Source organism: Lepidochelys olivacea (assembly GCF_965140295.1).
Source record: "Lepidochelys olivacea isolate rLepOli2 genome assembly, chromosome: 2".
Classification (NCBI taxonomy): Eukaryota; Metazoa; Chordata; order Testudines; family Cheloniidae; genus Lepidochelys; species Lepidochelys olivacea.
Genome location: NC_140412.1, coordinates 123,386,311 through 123,403,987, shown reverse-complemented (window position 1 = coordinate 123,403,987; position 17,677 = coordinate 123,386,311). Strand labels below are relative to the sequence as shown.

Below are 17,677 nucleotides of genomic sequence, written 5' to 3'. Positions count from 1 at the left end.
CTGAGAACCCTCTGGACAGCATGTAAGTAATGGATGCTATGACTCTACAAGGACATGTGACCAGGCCACATGATCCTGGACTCCATCTTGGGATGTCAGTATTTTTCCACAAACTGGTCTGGGAACCAAGCTTTGAAACAAAGTGTTCCTGCCCTATGCTAAAGCAGGGGAAGGGATAGCTCAGTGGTTTGAGCATTGGCCTGCTAAACCCAGGGTTGTGAGTTCAATCCTTGAGGGGACCATTTAGGGCTCTGGGGCAAAAATTGGGGATTGGCCCTGCTTTGAGCAGGGGGTTGGACTAGATGACCTCCTGAGGTCCCTTCCAACCCTGATATTCTATGATTCTATATAAGGCAGGGAGTGACATCATCTGTGGTTCTTCACTCCCCACACAAGATGACATCTGGAAAAACCTGAGGAACAAAGACTGAACTGGGGGAAGTGCTGGACCCAGGCTAAAGGGATTTCTAGTCTGTGTAAGAAAGACCTGGGGATTCCAAGCTGTAAAGTAAGTGCAGCTTGTCCCATAAGAATCTGCAGCCCACCTGTATCATCAGCCAGGGTGAGAATTTGCTACTTCATATCCTATCTTTCTAATAACTTAGATTTTGTTTGCATTTTGTTTATTTACTAGGTAATCTGCTTTATCTGTTTGCTATCACTTACAATCTATCTTTTATAGTTAATAAACTTATTTTATGTTTTTATCCAAACCAGTGAGCTTTGACTGGAGTGCTTGGGGAAAATCTCTGCTTGGTTACCACAAGTGTGCATTGTTCACACTGAGGAAGAGGCACACTGGGCATTAAACCCATATACTAGCCAGATTTGATAAGGACAGGATGGTACTTCTCTGGGGTCCTAGGCTGGAAAGCTGGTGATTAGAGAGTCTGCTTGTAACTGCAGCTGAGTGTGTCCCTACCTGTGTGAATGCTGGTGAAAGTGCAGGCTGGAGGGCTTTACAGCTTATCACAGCAGCACAGTGTGAGAGGGAGCCCAGGCTGGTGGGTCAGAGGGCTCAGTGGTACCCCAGTTCACAATGGCACCCGTCACAGAACCTATCATATGAGACACTGCCTCAATCTGCACACAATTAAGGCTGCTGCCTGAATCAGAAAAGAACTATCCCCGAGATCCTTACCTACATTCTTACAACAGGACAAAGATTCTCCATAACTGATAAAAGACATGGGATTGAAAAAGCATGGAAGTCATCAAGCTAGAGCAGCTTTGCTGTCTCAAATGAGCCATATCAGACAACCTAGATCTCCAAGCCTTGCAGACATTTTCAATATGTTACTAGCCACTTCAGTCAGCTCTTCATTATTACTACCCGAGCTATCTCATCCAGCCCGCCCGCCCACAAATCAACAAGATATTGTGAAGTGCATGAGTGCTGCAGCCTGATTTTTGGTCTCCTTTTTTCTGTGCAGTGCAGCATTTGGTAGTCCCAAGCCATGCAGAAAGGCGGCAGCTGGAAAAGAAGCAAGCCCACTCACAAAGTGAAAGAATGCAGGTGGCACAGCTCCTTCCTTATAGACCAGAGTGGATTGGGGGAGAAGCCAAAATATTCTTTTGAATGGCACAGCAAATGTGAATGTAGAGTATGAAGGGAGCAGAATGGAAATAGAGTGACCCCAAGTGGCAAACAAGAATATGGTGAACTTGCATCAGATCCATCTTGTAACAGAAGGTAGAACTAAAAATATCAAAGTCACTGCACATCCCACCTTGCAATCATTTAAGAACTATTCTAAATAAATACAGGAAAGAAAGTTACTATCTACGGAAGAGAGCATTGGTTAAAATGTGTTCCATAGGAGCTAATACGTAAAAGAGGAAAGCTTTAAAACAGAGTTTAAATACAATCTACGTCTAATTTTAAACTCATTTTCTTATTAATATCCATTTTACTTATTAACGAAGATGAGTATTTAAATAAGTGATTTCTTCTTCTTAGCCTATTCTTTCTACTTAATCAATCTTGAACTGATGTTACAATGGTGATATTGTAACATCAGTCATCTTCAATATCCCATTCGTTCGCTAACAACTTCAACAACAGCAAGGGAAATACAGAAAATAGCAACTAAGTAAACTGCTGTTTGTGTCTTCCTTCAAGTTTACTTCAATGTCAAAATTGCTCTAAATTTAATTCTCCCAGAAAGGAGGAAGAGAGTAATATTTACAAAATGCATACCACCACTTTTGATAAACATAAATAGGGTCAGTCCAAATTTGCCTGGGAGGGAAGAGGGGAAGGGGTTTTTCTTTTGTTTGCTGAACACAGATAAATAGATAAATACAATATTACAGCTTTTCACAGTGATTTCGCCCTTCATTTTTTACTCAAAAAGCAGTACCTTCATGGGGGAATGGAGGGAAACAGTGCAAAAGCATCTTTTTTGAATAATGTTCCCAATGAATTTCATTTATATAACTGTGCCTTTCATAAACATGTGCATGTGAAGGACAGCTTGTTGCTCTCCAAGGTCCTAGGACTTGCTTTGGTCTCTCCGAATGTGAGTCACTGTCCCCATAGCGAGCTTTAAACAAGGTAGCCTATTTCCCCTTGTTTTTTCCTACCCCCCCCCCCCCCAGATGTTCTGGTTTAACTTGGATTTAAACTTGGAGAGTGGTCAGTTTGGATGAGCTATTACCAGCAGGAGAGTGAGTTTGTGTGTGTATGGGGGTGGGGGGGTGAGAAAACCTGAATTTGTACTGGAAATGGCCCACCTTGATTATCATGCACATTGTAGGGAGAGTGGTCACTTTGGATGAGCTATTACCAGCAGGATAGTGAGTTTGTGTGTGTTTTTTGGGAGGGGGGTGAGGGGGTGAGAGAACCTGGATTTGTGCAGGAAATGGCCCAACTTGATGATCACTTTAGATAAGCTATTACCAGCAGGACAGTGGGGTGGGAGGAGGTATTGTTTCATATTCTCTGTGTGTATATAAAGTCTGCTGCAGTTTCCATGGTATGCATCCGATGAAGTGAGCTGTAGCTCACGAAAGCTCATGCTCAAATAAATTGGTTAGTCTCTAAGGTGCCACAAGTACTCCTTTTCTTTTTGCGAATACAGACTAACACGGCTGTTACTCTGAAACAAACTGAAGTGATTCATTTCTTCTGGCTTTGTAAAATACCATAATTTAGGACCTAATCTAAGAGTATCTGGTATTTTTGAAAGCTGGGCTACTCTTTTTATTAGTCCATCATCTTGTACAAATTTCTGGATCCTACACGGTACCTAGTAGTTTTTGTGCTCTACAAATATGATAGGTTTATCAAAGACATTTTACTCCTGAGGGAATTCTGCACCAAAAAAAAAAAAAATAAAATTCTGAATAAAATTCAAAAATTAAAAATCATGCACACAATATTTTAAAATTCTGCAAATTTTATTTATCTATAAATAAATGTGGCTCTAGCATGGCAGTGGGGAGCACAGGCCACTGGCTGTATTGAGGTGGGAGATCACCCTGAAGCCCCAGGGTACTGGGACTCGACAGTGAGGCTGCACCTGACCCTGACACAGTGCAAGGGCTGGGCCTGCTCCAGAAACACCCTGGGGGTCCTGTCCCTCTACACCAGGTGTACCAGTTGTGGGTGGGCAGGCTCAGCCCAGCAGGATCCAGGTGTGGAGGGGCTTAGTGCAGGGGGATCCGGGTGTGCGGTGAGAGGTTTCTGTTGTGCGGCAATTTGGGTTCAGAGGGCTCAGTGGGAGATCTAGATGCACAGGGGCTCATTGGGGGGTTCCGGGTGCACGGGCAATGGGACTCTGCAGGGGATCCAGGTGAAGATGGTTGGGGCTCAGTGGGAGGGTCTGGGTGTGGGGAGATAGGGCTTGGTGGGGGGGGTCGAGGTGCTGGGAGAGTAGGGCTTGATGAGGGGGTCGGAGTCCAACCGCAGCTACTTGGGGATCAGAGGGGTGGGGGCCTGGGTGCGGGGGGCTCGTTGGAGGGGTCCAGGTGTAGGGGGGTAGGGTTTGTCAGGGTGACCGTTCGGTGGGCCTGCTTATCTAGGGAGCCCCATCTGCTGCTGAGGAGATGCCGCATGCCAGGCTCCCACTCCCCGACCCTCCCCCCCCCCCATTCCCCTATACCCTTTTCTTCTCCTTCCCCCTCTGCCCACTCTCACGTTCCCCTCCCCTATTCCACTCCCCTTCCTTCCCCACTGCCTATTCCTCCTACCCCCTCATCCCCCTTTCCCCCACCCCCACTTACCCAGCCCCACCACCAGCACTCACTGTTGCACAGAAAACAGGAAGCATACAGAAAGGGAGCACGACTGGCACTAGGACCCAGGAGGCGGCGTTCAGCTGCAGAGTCAGCAGAGTTGAGACAAGGCCTCCTTCAGCTGGACAGCTCTGCACTTGCAGAAATGAGGGGGTCAGTGGCATGTAACCCCATGTGCCCCCCCATGCCTCGTCTCTGTTTGGGGGTGTCATAAACATACAGCTAAGGGTGGCCTAGAATTCTTCCTTACCTGTAGGGGTTAAGAGGCTCAAATAGCTTGGTTGGCACCTGACCAACAGGACCAATGGGGGAAGAAGATACTTTCAAATCTTGGGACGGGGGAAGGTTTTGTTTGTGCTCTTTGTTTTGTGTAAGGGTTTCTCTTTTGGGACAGAGAAGGGCCAGACAGAAATCCATCTTCTGCAACCCATCCCAATCCAAGTCTCCAATATTGTAACCAGTATAGGTAAGCCAGGCAAGGCGGATTTAGTTTATCTTTTGTTTTTCTTGTGAATTTCCCCTGTGCTAAGAAGGAGGTTTATTCCTGTTTTCTGTAACTTTAAGGTTTTGCCCAGAGGGGAATCCTCTGTGTTTTGAATCTGAATACCCTGTATTTTCCATCCTGATTTTACAGAGGTGATTTTTACCTTTTTTTTTTTTTTTTTTTTTTTTTAAATAAAGTCCTTCTTTTAAGAACCTCACTGATTTTTCCATTATTCCAAGACCCAGGGGCTTCGGTCTTTGATCATTTTGTAACCAATTGGTTAGGATATTATTCTCAAGCCTCCCTAGGAAAGGGGGTGTACGGGCTTGGAGGAATTACTGGGGGAAGAGGAACTCCAAGTGGTCTTCTTCCCCGGTTCTTTGTTAAATCACTTGGTGGTGGCAGCGTTACTTAAACCCAAGGTACAAGGGAGAATTTGTGCCTAGGGAGTTTTTAACCTAAGCTGGTAGAAATAAACTTAGGGGGTCTTTCATGTGGGTCTCCATGTCTGTACCCTAGAGTTCAGAGTGGGGAGGGAACCCTGACAGGGCGGAGGAACAATCCCCCCAAAAAACTGCGCCCATGGTCGTTCCTCCTGCACGTGGCTTCCCTTTGCTTCCCAGCAGTTTTCTGCAGGGAAGCACAGGAATTCTGCCAAGGGGCTGTTTTCTGGGGGCGCGCAGTCACTCAGAATCCCCCCAGGAGTAAATTTGGACAACAGACAGAACTCTAGACTGATTCAAATGGAAACTTTTGTCTTCAGAACAAACCTTGATACACTCTCAAGCACAGACTTGTTTGGAAGAAACTGCAAGATATGTATAAAAAGAGAGCCTCAAATTCAACAACTCACCAAGCAAAACAAATGTTACTAGGAACTCCAAAACGAAGGTTGCAAAATACGAGGGGAAAAAATGGGGGGTGGTTTATACTAGCTCCAAGAAAGTGTTAAAATTCCATGCTGGCAGAAGAACATTAATCTCATTCTGAATCAAGGAGAATGCTTTGAAGATTCTTAAACTGTTTTAATGCAAAGAAACGGTCTTCACTTTGTCTCCTTGGATAGTAGTAATAACTGCTGACTGCACTTTTTATAAATGCTGATACAAACAGTTTTCTAGCTTTGCATAAACCCTAAAGCCTGAATATCAACTATTTAAGCCTGAAAGTTTCCTTCACATTAGAATAAATCTTTATGTTTTCTCAATATAACAGTCAGTTCTCACATGTTCCTCATCATTTACCAGCTGTGAAATGATAAGCCCGCCTGGACTGAAATTCTGCAAAGCTTATATTAGCAGGCTTTAGAACTAGTTCAGACTGCATTTCCATTATAGACAGATATAGAGATTATTAACCTGCTGTATCTTATAGGGAGTCTATGCAGCAAATAAATAAATAAATCAGTTTACACTATCGGAGGAAACAATGAAAAACATAGCTGTACTTTCACAGGGCAGCCCAAGTGGTTAAAAGTTAGATCTTGCTAACAAGTTCCCAGAACTAATGAAATACCTTAATATATTCCATAAATAAGAAATTAGTAAAGCCCTGCACAGATACAAAATTTGTATCACATCTGATCCATGATCAGCAAAAATGGTCCATGGATATCCGCAGATTTGCAGGGCTCTAGTTATTGGGAGCTACCAACCAGCTGTGCTACTCCACACCTTCCTAAGCTGTTAGCCGATAGTGAAACTTACCAATGGGTTTTGAAAGTTTCACTTTGCAGCTGTGGCACAGAGTACACACTGTGGAAAACAGTTGGAAAAATTTGGCAGAGGTAACAGGGCAGATGTACAAACCTGGAGAATGTAGGGGGAAAAAAGAGAACAGACCAGAAAGGGGAATATTGCTCCAATTTTTATAATAAGAATACTAATTAGAAAGAATTAATAAAAATTACTTTCAGTTTCCTGCTTCGTAAGCCAGCAGTAACCGTAATCATTCTATAGCCAGACCTAGTCTTTGCATTTTTGGATGGACAGATGAGGCAATATTTGAGCGGCTCACTTATAAACAAGATCTCCTGGCCTCAGAAATCACATAACTATACACCTGGCTAGCATTAAGATATGGAGAAAGTTGATTATTCACTTCTTTGTAGTACTCCCTATACTTAACTAACTTCTTCTGTGGTAGAGAAGCAGTACCCTATTGTTCATGCCAGGGTTTGTATCATAGTTGTCAACATTTGTAAGTGTTTCAAGTGAAATTCTCCAAAATATTTAGGAGCTGGGGAGCACTAGGTCTCGATATTGCATGGTTACAGGCACACAATGTTGGCTTGTTCCCAAAATTTCCATAAAATATTATTGAGTAACCATGAATACACCTGTTTAACTGACTTTTCTTCCCCGTCAGTACACCACATACACCATTTCCCCAAAATTATATAGTGATACTTAAAAAGGGAGGAATACTTTACTATGGGATAGAGATTAATTTTGTACTCCACAGCAGTTTTTAGCTCATGGGGTTAAATTCAATGCTTAGCATAAACAGATGCACCTCTGCTGATTTTAGTGGAGTTATATCAATTTACAGCAGACCTGAATTTGCTTTCCAATAGTTAGCCAACAAGTCTAAAATGAAGGTTAAAACTGGAGCGTGCATTGAAGGCCATTAGAAGATGCTGCAAGTTGAGACTATTTTTTCTTTTTAATTTTCACTTTAAAAGCAAACAGTCACTATAACAAATTTTGAATACATTCATTAGAAATCAACTCACTTAACTCTGCAGTGTAGTATAAACAAGCAGTATAAAACTTCTGCAACAGTAAATTGTATATTGGTTAAAACATGCTAAAACCAGATTTAAAAGCAAACATATTCTGACTAAATACGTCCCAGGATTCCCAATTTCAGTAAAAGAATTCCCTCATTTCAATTCATGTCCTCATTGTCAGTGCCCACTTAGACCTAAAATCACTATTTTTAAAATGGAATTTTCAGTATGCGGTCTTTTTTGCAACATTAAGTTGCATTATTTTCTGGTCTTTTAAACGCTGCAAACATATGGCCTCCAATAAAGGTATTTAAAAATTATGAATATTTATTGTATTAAGCATATTGGATTCTCTGTGTGTGTGTGTTAGAAGCCATTATTTTAAGTAAATATCTTCAGTAGACACTTCAGTTTTTTTACATTGCAGAAAGAGGGTATGGACTGACAGTATGCTACCATATTCTTAGAAAACTATTTTCCTTGTTATTAAATACATTTCAAAATGCCCTAGGGATGGGAAATTAAGTTAATTCTGGACTAATCTAATCTGCACAAACCATAATTTGCAATCATTCAAAAACAGCCATATCTTGTTCTCAGCAAAGACTTAATACTGTAGCCAAGTGCTGTAATGAAATCTTCTATTACTAAGACTTCAGGCCCAATCTTACACCCACAGCAGAGCAAAAATCCTATTGAGCTACCTTTACAAAACAGAATACAGAACATTTGCTAGTATAGTATGAAATACGGACAGGGCTTCATATTGGAGAAAACATGCAAGGAACCAAATTACCAGTGCTATATTGTATATCTATTAAGTTGAAATTTAAGTCAGCACTCCTCATGGAGTAAGGGTGCCTGTTTGTATGCAGGTTTGCAATTTGGGGGTTGTTAGATCCTTGGTTGCTCAGGTACTATCTGAGCCCAAGAGCACTTTATTCACAAATCTCTAGCAAAGGAAGTGAGCTTTTATTTTGTATGTGGAACTTGCTAGTTAACCATGCCTTTTGTCACCTCTAGCTTAGACTTCTCTAATGTAACCCACATCGAGCAGCACTTTAAAGGCATTCAGAAGGTTGAATTAGCCACTTTCAACACACTAAGCAATGCTTTTTGCAGACAGAACTTTATAATGCTGAGCCATAGTTAAGTGTCGTTTCTGAGTAGCTTCCAGGGGGAGTCTCAAATGTTGATTTTGACTTTACAAAGACCTAAACATATTGGGACCTGACTAATCTATGGCATGTCTACAATATGGACATGTTTATTCCTGTTAGTCTGCAGGAGTTAAAACAGCTATAGGAGAGTGAACTGGCCTCCACTATTAATTGTGTATCGACACAAGTGTTTATTACTTTCCCATCAATTATACTGTAGTCAATAAAAAGGAGTACTTGTGGCACCTTAGAGCCTAAAATTTATTTGAGCATAAGCTTTCGTGAGCTACAGCTCACTTCATCACATGCATTCAGTGGAAAATACAGTGGGGAGATTTTATATACACAGAGAACACGAAACAATACCATACACACTGTAAGAAGAGTGATCAGGTAAGATGAGCTATTACCAGCAGGAGAGAAAACAAAACCTTTTGTAGTGATAATCAAGGTGGGCCATTTCCAGCAGCTGACAAGAACGTGTGAGGAACAGTGGGGGGTGGAGGGGGGGGAATAAATATGGGGAAACAGTTTTACTTTGTGTAATGACACATCCACTCCCAGTCTTTATTCAAGCCTAATTTCCACAGTGTCCAGTTTGCAAATTAATTCCAATTCAGCACTCTCTCGTTGGAGTCTGTTTTTGAAGTTTTTTTGTTGAAGAATTGCCACTTTTAGGTCTGTAATCGAGTGACCAGAGAGATTGAAGTGTTCTCCGACTGGTTTTTGAACATTATAATTCTTGACGTCTGATTTGTGTCCATTTATTCTTTTACGTAGAGACTGGCTAATGTACATGGCAGAGGGGCATTGCTGGCACATGATGGCATATATCACATTGGTAGATGTGCAGGTGAACAAGCCTCTGATAGTGTGGCTGATGTCATTAGGCCCTATGATGGTGTCCCCTGATTAGATACGTGGGCACAGTTGGCAACGGGCTTTGTTGCAATGATAGGTTCCTGGGTTAGTGGTTCTGTTGTGTGGTTTGTGGTTGCTAGAGAGTATTTGCTTCAGGTTGGGGGGCTGTCTGTAAGCAAGGACTGGCCTGTCTCCCAAGATCTGTGAGAGTGATGGGTCGTCCTTCAGGATAGGTCGTAGATCCTTGATGATGCGCTAGAGGAGTTTTAGTTGGGGGCTGAAGGTGATGGCTAGTGGCGTTCTGTTATTTTCTTTGTTGGGCCTGTCCTGTGGTAGGTGACTTCTGGGTACTCTTCTGGCTCTGTCAAGATGTTTCTTCACTTCAGCAGGTGGGTATTGTAGTTGTAAGAACACTTGATAGAGATCTTGTTGGTGTTTGTCTCTGTCTGAGGGGTTGGAGCAAATGCGGTTGTATCGTAGAACTTCGCTGTAGACAATGGATCGTGTGGTGTAGTCTGCAGCTTTCATCCAGACATGCAGGTAGGCACAACGGTCAGTAGGTTTCCGGTATAGGGCGGTGTTTATGTGACCATCGCTTATTAGCACCACGGTGTCCAGCAAGAGGATCTCTTGCGTGGACTGGTCCAGGCTGAGGCTGATGGTGGGATGGAAATTGTTGAAATCATGGTGGAATTCCTCAAGAGCTTCTTTTCCAGGGGTCCAGATGATGAAGATGTCATTAGTGTAGGGCAAGTAGAGTAAGGGCATTAAGGGACGAGAGCTGAGGAAGCGTTGTTCTAAGTCAGCCATAAAAATGTTGGCATACTGTGGTGCCATGCGGGTACCCATAGCAGTGCCGCTGATTTGAAGGTATACATTGTCCCCAAATGTGAAATAGGTATGGGTGAGGACAAAGTTCAGCCACCAGGTTTGCCGTGACATTATCGGGGATACTGTTCCTGATGGCTTGTAGTCCATCTTTGTGTGGAATGTTGGTATAGAGAACTTCAACATCCAGATTGGTTAGGATGGTGTTTTCAGGAAGATCACCGATGGATTGTAGTTTCCTCAGGAAGTCAGTGGTATCTCAAAGATGGCTAGGAATGCTGGTAGCGTAGGGCCTGAGGAGGGAGTCCTTGAGGAATTCCACCATGATTTCAACAATTTCCATCCCACCAGCAACCTCAGCCAGAACCAGTCCACACAAGAGATCCACTTCCTGGACACTACAGTGCTAATAAGCAATGGCCACATAAACACCACCCTATACCGGAAACCTACTGATTGCTACACTTACCCATATGCCTCCAGCTTTCATCCAGACCACACCACACGATCCATTGTCTACAGCCAAGCTCTACGATACAACCACATTTGCTCCAACCCCCCAGACAGAGACAAACACCTGCAAGATCTCTATCAAGCATTCTTACAACTACAATACCTACCTGCTGAAATGAAGAAACAGCTTGACAGAGCCAGAAGAGTACCCAGAAGTAACCTACCAACCAACAGAACACCACTAACCGTCACCTTCAGCCCCCAACTAAAACCTGTCCAACGCATCATCAAGGATCTACAACCTATCCTGAAGGACGACTCATCACTCTCACAGATCTTGGGAGACAGGCCAGTCCTTGCTTACAGACAGCCCCCCATCCTGAAGCAAATACTCACCAGCAACCATACACCACACAACAGAACCACTAACCCAGAAACCTATCATTGCAACAAAGCCCGTTGCCAACTGTGCCCACGTATCTACTCAGGGGACACCATCATAGGGCCTAATGACATCAGCCACACTATCAGAGGCTCGTTCACCTGCACATCTACCAATGTGATATATGCCATCATGTGCCAGCAATGCCCCTCTGCCATGTACATTGGCCAAACCGGACAGTCTCTACATAAAAGAATAAATGGACACAAATCAGATGTCAAGAATTATAACATTCATAAACCAGTCAGAGAACATTTCAATCTCTCTCGATTACAGACCTAAAAGTGGCAAGTCTTCAACAAAAAACTTTCAAAAACAGATTCCAACGAGAGACTGCTGAAATGAAATTAATTTGCAAACTGGACACCATGAAATTAGGCTTGAATAAAGACTGGGGTGTCATTACACAAAGTAAAATGATTTCCCCATGTTTATTCCCCTTCCCCCCCTTCCCTACTGTTCCTCACAGGTTCTTATCAACTGCTGGAAATGGCCCACCTTGATTATCACTACAAAAGGTTTTGTTTTGGTTTTTGCTTCCCCGTCTCCGGCTGGTAATAGCTCACCTTACCTGATCACTCTCCTTACAGTGTGCATGGTAACACCCATTGTTTTATATTCTCTGCGTATATAAAATCTCCCCACTGTATTTTCCACTGAATGCATGTGATGAAGTGAGCTGTAGCTCACAAAAGCTTATGCTCAAATAAATTTGTTAGTCTCTAAGGTGCCACAAGTACTCTTTTTGTTTTTGCGGATACAGACTAACACGGCTGCTATTCTGAAAACCGTAGTCAATGCAGCTGCACAGGCATCACATAGCACACATTTGGATCTGGAGAGATCTTTATTACTGGTGATACATAAAATAGAAAGAACCCAGCTAGAGTCACTGATTTTTTGTAGGAAAGGAAGATGGGGGAAAAACAGCTCTGGTGAGCAGAACACATTTCAGCTTGAAGTCATTGAGAAAAACAACATGTAAGCACACTGCAGCACTTTAGCTCAAATTGCCACTTTGCTTTGGCCCTCCAGCTAGTTCTCACTGTAACTCAGGGAGCAACACTCCACCTGCTCAGGATAGTTATTGATTTCTGGACATTTGTAGCGTTGTTGGAGCTGTTCTGGTCCCAGAATACTAAATTTGTTAGTCTCTCAGGTGCCACAAGTACTCCTGTTCTTTTTAAAGAGAGAAGGTGAATGAGCTGGTATCTGCTGGTGAAAGAGACAAGCTTTCAAGCTTCACAGACAGGAAGCGCTCCACATAGCTCAAAACCTTCTCTCTCTCTCTCTCCAACAGAAGTTGGTCCAATAAAAAATGGTACTTGACCCACCTTGGCTCTTACTTGTCATTCTAACCTCGCCCCCCAACACCGCTGCATCCCAGGGCTGTATCGCGGGGGTGGGGGGAGAGAGTTGCTGCATGGGCAGCCCTCATGCCGGGTTATGTCTGGCTGCCATGCGAGACTCTGGGGCTCGTGTTCAGCGGTCCCCGCCCCGCTGCCGAGGCAGCAGGGAGGGGGTCCCGGCGGTAGCTCCCTGGCTGCCCCCGCGGGGTCGTCACCACTGAGAGACAATAAACCGGGACACCGGGGATGAGCCCGAGCCCGCGCCCGCAAACCTGGCGAGGCGCAGGGATCAGCCGCCCCCCGGCAGTCCCCGCCCCTCCCGCACCTGCTAGCGACCGAGCCAACCCCCGCCCCCGGCTCCGCCCCGCCCGGCCGAGCACGAGCCGCCCCGCAGAGCGCGCCGGAGGCTCCAGCAGCGCAGGAACCCCAGCCGCCCCGGCGCCCCACACCCAACCCCAGGAGCGAACTGCGCAAGCGCCGCCTCCGCGGCTACTTACTAGCTCACACGGGCCGCCAGCGCCGGCACCAACGTCCGCCCCACGCTTCCGTTCCGGCCTCGCGGACGCTCTCGCGAGACCTCGCAGCCTATCGCTCCGCCCCTAGCTTGTCTCTAGTCCCAGCCACTGATCCCGGCTGTAACCACCCACCCACTTCCGCCTCCAGGCCACGTCCCTTCCACTTGCAAAAGAGGTCAGCCCCCCATCACGTGCTTCCACGGGCCAGGCCCCGCCCCTTTACCAATCTAGGTCAGCCCTTCTCGCGCTGTAAACCCCTCTTAACATACACTCCGCCCATCTCCCTCCTATTTCCTTATGGCTCCAGCCTCTCCCGTGTGTCCGTCACCCGTAAGCCCCGCCCCTTCTGCCCTAAACCTCGCCCTTCTCAGGCTTCTGCTCAGGCCCCGCCTCTTCCTCTTCTTGTCTGTGGGAGGATTCCGTTGCACTTGACAGGGGAAGGGGGTGGAGCCTCCGAATCTGGCCCCGACTCCGACCGTTGCTTGCGGTTGGACGGGGAAATCTCGCGAGAGTTGTCACCCGGAAGCCGGCAGGGGAGGGAGGCAGGCAGGCAGGCAGGACGAGAGTCGCGGTGCACCCTTGCTAGTGGCGGCGGCGGCACCCCTAGTAGTAGTAGTGACTGGGGCGCCGCGCCCGGGGCTGGTCCCGGCGCCGCGGGGCTGGAGAGGCGGCGCCGCAGCAGGGGCCAGGGCGTGTCGCTGGGCAGGCCAGGCCAGGCGGGCGGGAGGCGGCTGCGCGGCCCGTGTCGCGCTGTAAGATGGCGGCGGCGGGCGGAGGCAGCAGCGTGAACCCGTTCCTCTGCGACTCCGAGGAAGACGAGGCGGAGGAGCCGAGAGCCGGCGGCAACAGCGATCCAGGCTCGGGAGGCCCGCTCTCCCCGCAGCAGCAGGAGGAGGAGGAGGCGGCGGCTGTGGGCGGTCCCGGGGGGCTGCCGGGGCTGCGGGCGGCAGCCCTCGGGGAGGCCGGCTGGGGCGGGCCCGGCGCCGGAGAGCCACCCCGGGTGCCCGTGGACGCGCTGGCGGCGCAGCTGCTGCGGGACCAGTTCCTGCTGACGGCGCTGGAGCTGCACACGGAGCTGCTGGAGAGCGGCCGCGAGCTGCCCCGCCTGCGCGACTATTTCTCCAACCCGGGCAACTTCGAGCGGCAGAGCGGCACCCCGACCGCGGGGGGAGCCCCGGGTCTGTGGGGAGCTGCCTGCGCGGCGCCGGGGGGAGCGGCGGCCAGCGGCAAGGAGCCCGGTCCCGGGCAGCTCAGTAAGTGATCCTCGCTTGCCACAGGGAAGAAGGGGCGTGTGCCCTGCCGGCGTCTCTATGAGGTGGGAGGGGTGCGATGGGGGACTAGGGGGAGAGATGTCTGGTGGCTGGACCTAGGTGTGTCTGGGTGTGTGTGAGGGGGACGGGGGTGTAGTGGGGGCTGCTATGGGCGTGGGTACAAGGGCTGGTTGTTACGCTGCAGGTGCAGACTGGAATCGTGAGGGTTTGCTACTAGTGCAGCAGTGTTAAAGCCCGGCTATTGTATTTTCTAGTGAAATGTCAGCAGGACTCAGTAGAAAATTTCTAGCCATGTTACCTTAGAAGTCATCTTGTTTTGAGTTGTGTGTGATTAAATTTTAAGGCAATTCTTGTGGAGAGAGAGGTAGGCATTTCTGCTTTAATCCTGGCCTGTTCTCACATTTGTTTCTCTTATCTGACACACCAGTCAGATCACACATTCATGGTTCCACTGGGAGTGAGTTTTTCTTGGGGTTGGGACTAAGAGGAAATATGTTTTGGCTTATGACTGACGATCCTAAACTCTATAATTTCCAATATGAGCTGTCAAAGGTGACTATTAAAAGGTCAATGTATTGACCCTGGCAACATAAAAAACAACATTCTGAATGCCCTAATATTTTTATTCAGTTTCACAGGACTTAGCTGTTGAACCACAGAGTACAATGACTGCCATAATTAATGCTAGCAGATTTAGAGAGCACCAGCTGTCTATGTCCTGTCATCTCTCTAAAATGTTTTGGAGGGAAATGTGTATCATCAGTGTTGGGTGGGTTTGTTTGGGGGTTTTTTTTGTTTGGAGTAAGGCAGGCAAAGATAGTGTTTGCGAAGTTGTCAGACTTAGCAGAAGACCTTACTGCTGCTAAGTATCACCGACCGCCTTTATGGATGAACAGATGACAATATGCTTGCATTATTTACATAAAATACCTGCTTTCCATAAAGACTCTCATGGTGATGACATGGGGTCTAAAACACAAGTCTTAAGTTAAGTAAAAGATTAGATTAATTCTATAAGAAGAAGTGGTTTTCTCTTTCTCAATCCCTTGACTTTTAATTTGTGATTTACTGAAATCTTTATATTAAATGGAAGGGATGAAAGTGTTCATGGTTAATAGAAACTTGGATGATATGTACATATGCTCTAGTTTTATTTCAAGAGAATATCCATCTTGTGTGTAAGATGCTTCCCAAATAATGGGACACATTCATAAGTAACATTACTGGTACAAAGCCATACTATAGACTTAAACTTTGGAAATGGCTTTTGGGGTTTCATTTAATATCTTCAGCCACCCAAAAATCCACACCCCAGGAGCTTGTACTGCTTCTTATTGTAAGAAGCAGACTAATACATGATTATATCTAAAATTATATCATCGCACCCCAGTTATTGTAGTATTGCTTTTGAATATTATTTTTTAAATATTTAAAACATTATAATTTGCTTTCAAAGAGTAAGAACTGCAGTACTATATTCCTTCTTGACAAGATTAGTGGGTTTTGCAAAGACTTCTGCTTCAGGGCCACATACTAGCTTGGATGCTAAATTCACTTCCATCTGATTAAAAACTGCCCATTTTAGAAGTCTAACTATAGTCAGATTACTTGATTGATTTAATATTCTCATTGCTTTGTTAACATGAAATCTGGGTACTGTTGGAGATAGAATACTAGAGTAGATGGACCATAAATCTGATCCAGAGAGTTAAGCAGGGGCAACTTCCTCTAGTGACATACAGGGACAAGATGATGAGAAGCCTAGCCCTACCCTGTAACTCTCAGGTATGGGGTTTCTGCCAGGATGTGAAAGGAGAATTCTAGGCCATATCTACGCTACAGCAGCACACCTATGGTGCTGCAGCTGTGCTGCTGTAAAGCCGTAGCATACATTGACTGAAGGGGATTTTTTCCATTGAAGTAGACTATGTCTGCACTTAAGACGCTACAGCTGCACCACTGTGGCACTTCAGTGTAAACACTTACCTCAGTGACAGGAGGGTTTCTTCTGTCACTATAGGTAATCCATGTCCCCGAGAGGCAGTAGCTAGATTGATGGAAGAATTTTTCCATTGCCCTAAGGCAGTCTACACTAGAGATTAGGTCGGTTTAGCTGTGTTTCCTGGGATGTGGATTTTTCACACCTCTGAGACACAGCTATGTCAATGTAACTTTTCAGCATAGACCAGCCAGAGTTAATTCACCTTCGAGATGCGGTAGTGAGGCCACTGGAAGAATTCTTCCATTGACCTAGCTGCATCCACACTGGGGGTTAGGTTGACTTAAGTGCTCAGGACACACAATTTTTCATGGCCCTTAACAATGTAATCAGATCTAAACTTCTAAATTTAGACTAGGTGGCTTCATTTGCAGAAGATCTTAGTTAGAGCGGAGCCAAGTATGGGTGGGTAGCAACTTTAGATTTCCTTTCCTGGGCTTTAGTGCTTTGGAGGATGCTGAAAAAGACTGGAGAGAGAACAATAGAGTTTTGAGCTATTTTAAGAAAGTCCTCTAATGCCTCTAGCCATGCCTACAATAAAAAGTTAGGTTGACACAGCTACATTGCTCAATTAGCCTAAACCCCTGCATAGACAGCATTAGGTCAGTGGAAGAATTCTTCTGTTGACCCAGCTACCACCTCTTAATGAGGTAGATTAACTAGAGGGATGGGAGAACCATGAAGCACTAAAGAGGTAGCTGTTTAAGTGTAGACATAGCCTTAGTGTTGATGTAGAAATTGAGGGCATGTCTACACTTAAAACGTTGCATCAGCACAGCTGCACCTCTGTAGCACTTTAATGAAGACACTCTAAACCAATGATTCTCAACCCGCAGGCCGCTTGAGGCCTGATCAGCACACAGCTGTGGCCCATGTGGCGTCGTCAGGGCAGTACAGTATATGTATTGTGTGGATGTGGACCACATAACTTCACACAGAGCTGCATATGCGGCCCACAGTAGTAAATAGGTTGAGAGCCACTACTCTAAGCCAACGGGAGAGAATTCTTCTGTTGGCATAGTTAATCCACCTCCTTAAGAGGCAGTAGCTATTTCGCCGGGAGAAGCTCTCCGACCAACAGAGCACTGTACACAAGGGGTTACGTCACTATAACTACGTAACTCAGGGTGTGGATTTTTCAAACCCATGAGCGATGTAGGTATACTGATATAGGTCTGTAGTGTAGACTACAGAGTCGCTAAAGCTATGTCTACGATACAGCTGCACGTCTATGGTGCTGCAGGTTTGCTGCTCGAGTGCCATACTGAAGACCCTCGCTACAGCAATGGAAGGGTATTTTCCATTCAATAGTTAACCTAGATACTGCCTCTCAGAGTGGTGGATT

At 45.8% G+C, this 17,677-nt stretch overlaps 2 protein-coding genes across 7 annotated transcripts in view; one reads left to right on the top strand and one right to left on the bottom strand.

The window, feature by feature from the left end:
• Positions 1-13,210, bottom strand: part of PIGN (phosphatidylinositol glycan anchor biosynthesis class N) — a 142,312-nt gene extending 129,102 nt beyond the window's left edge. For 2 of the 5 annotated variants that reach the window (XM_084618707.1, XM_084618708.1), the window contains exon 1: positions 13,045-13,210. The gene's annotated coding sequence lies outside the window, so the exon portion shown is untranslated. The remainder of the gene's footprint in view (positions 1-13,044) is intronic. The other 3 variants (XM_084618706.1, XM_084618709.1, XM_084618710.1) reach the window with 2 other exon arrangements.
• A 283-nt stretch (positions 13,211-13,493) lies between these two features.
• RELCH (RAB11 binding and LisH domain, coiled-coil and HEAT repeat containing) overlaps positions 13,494-17,677 on the top strand; it is a 122,147-nt gene continuing 117,963 nt past the window's right edge. Inside the window, exon 1 of one of the 2 annotated variants that reach the window (XM_084618704.1) lies at positions 13,494-14,315. In XM_084618704.1, coding sequence (XP_084474830.1) covers positions 13,820-14,315 — 496 coding nt within the window. In that variant the 5' untranslated portion in view covers positions 13,494-13,819. The remainder of the gene's footprint in view (positions 14,316-17,677) is intronic. The other variant, XM_084618703.1, reaches the window with a different exon arrangement.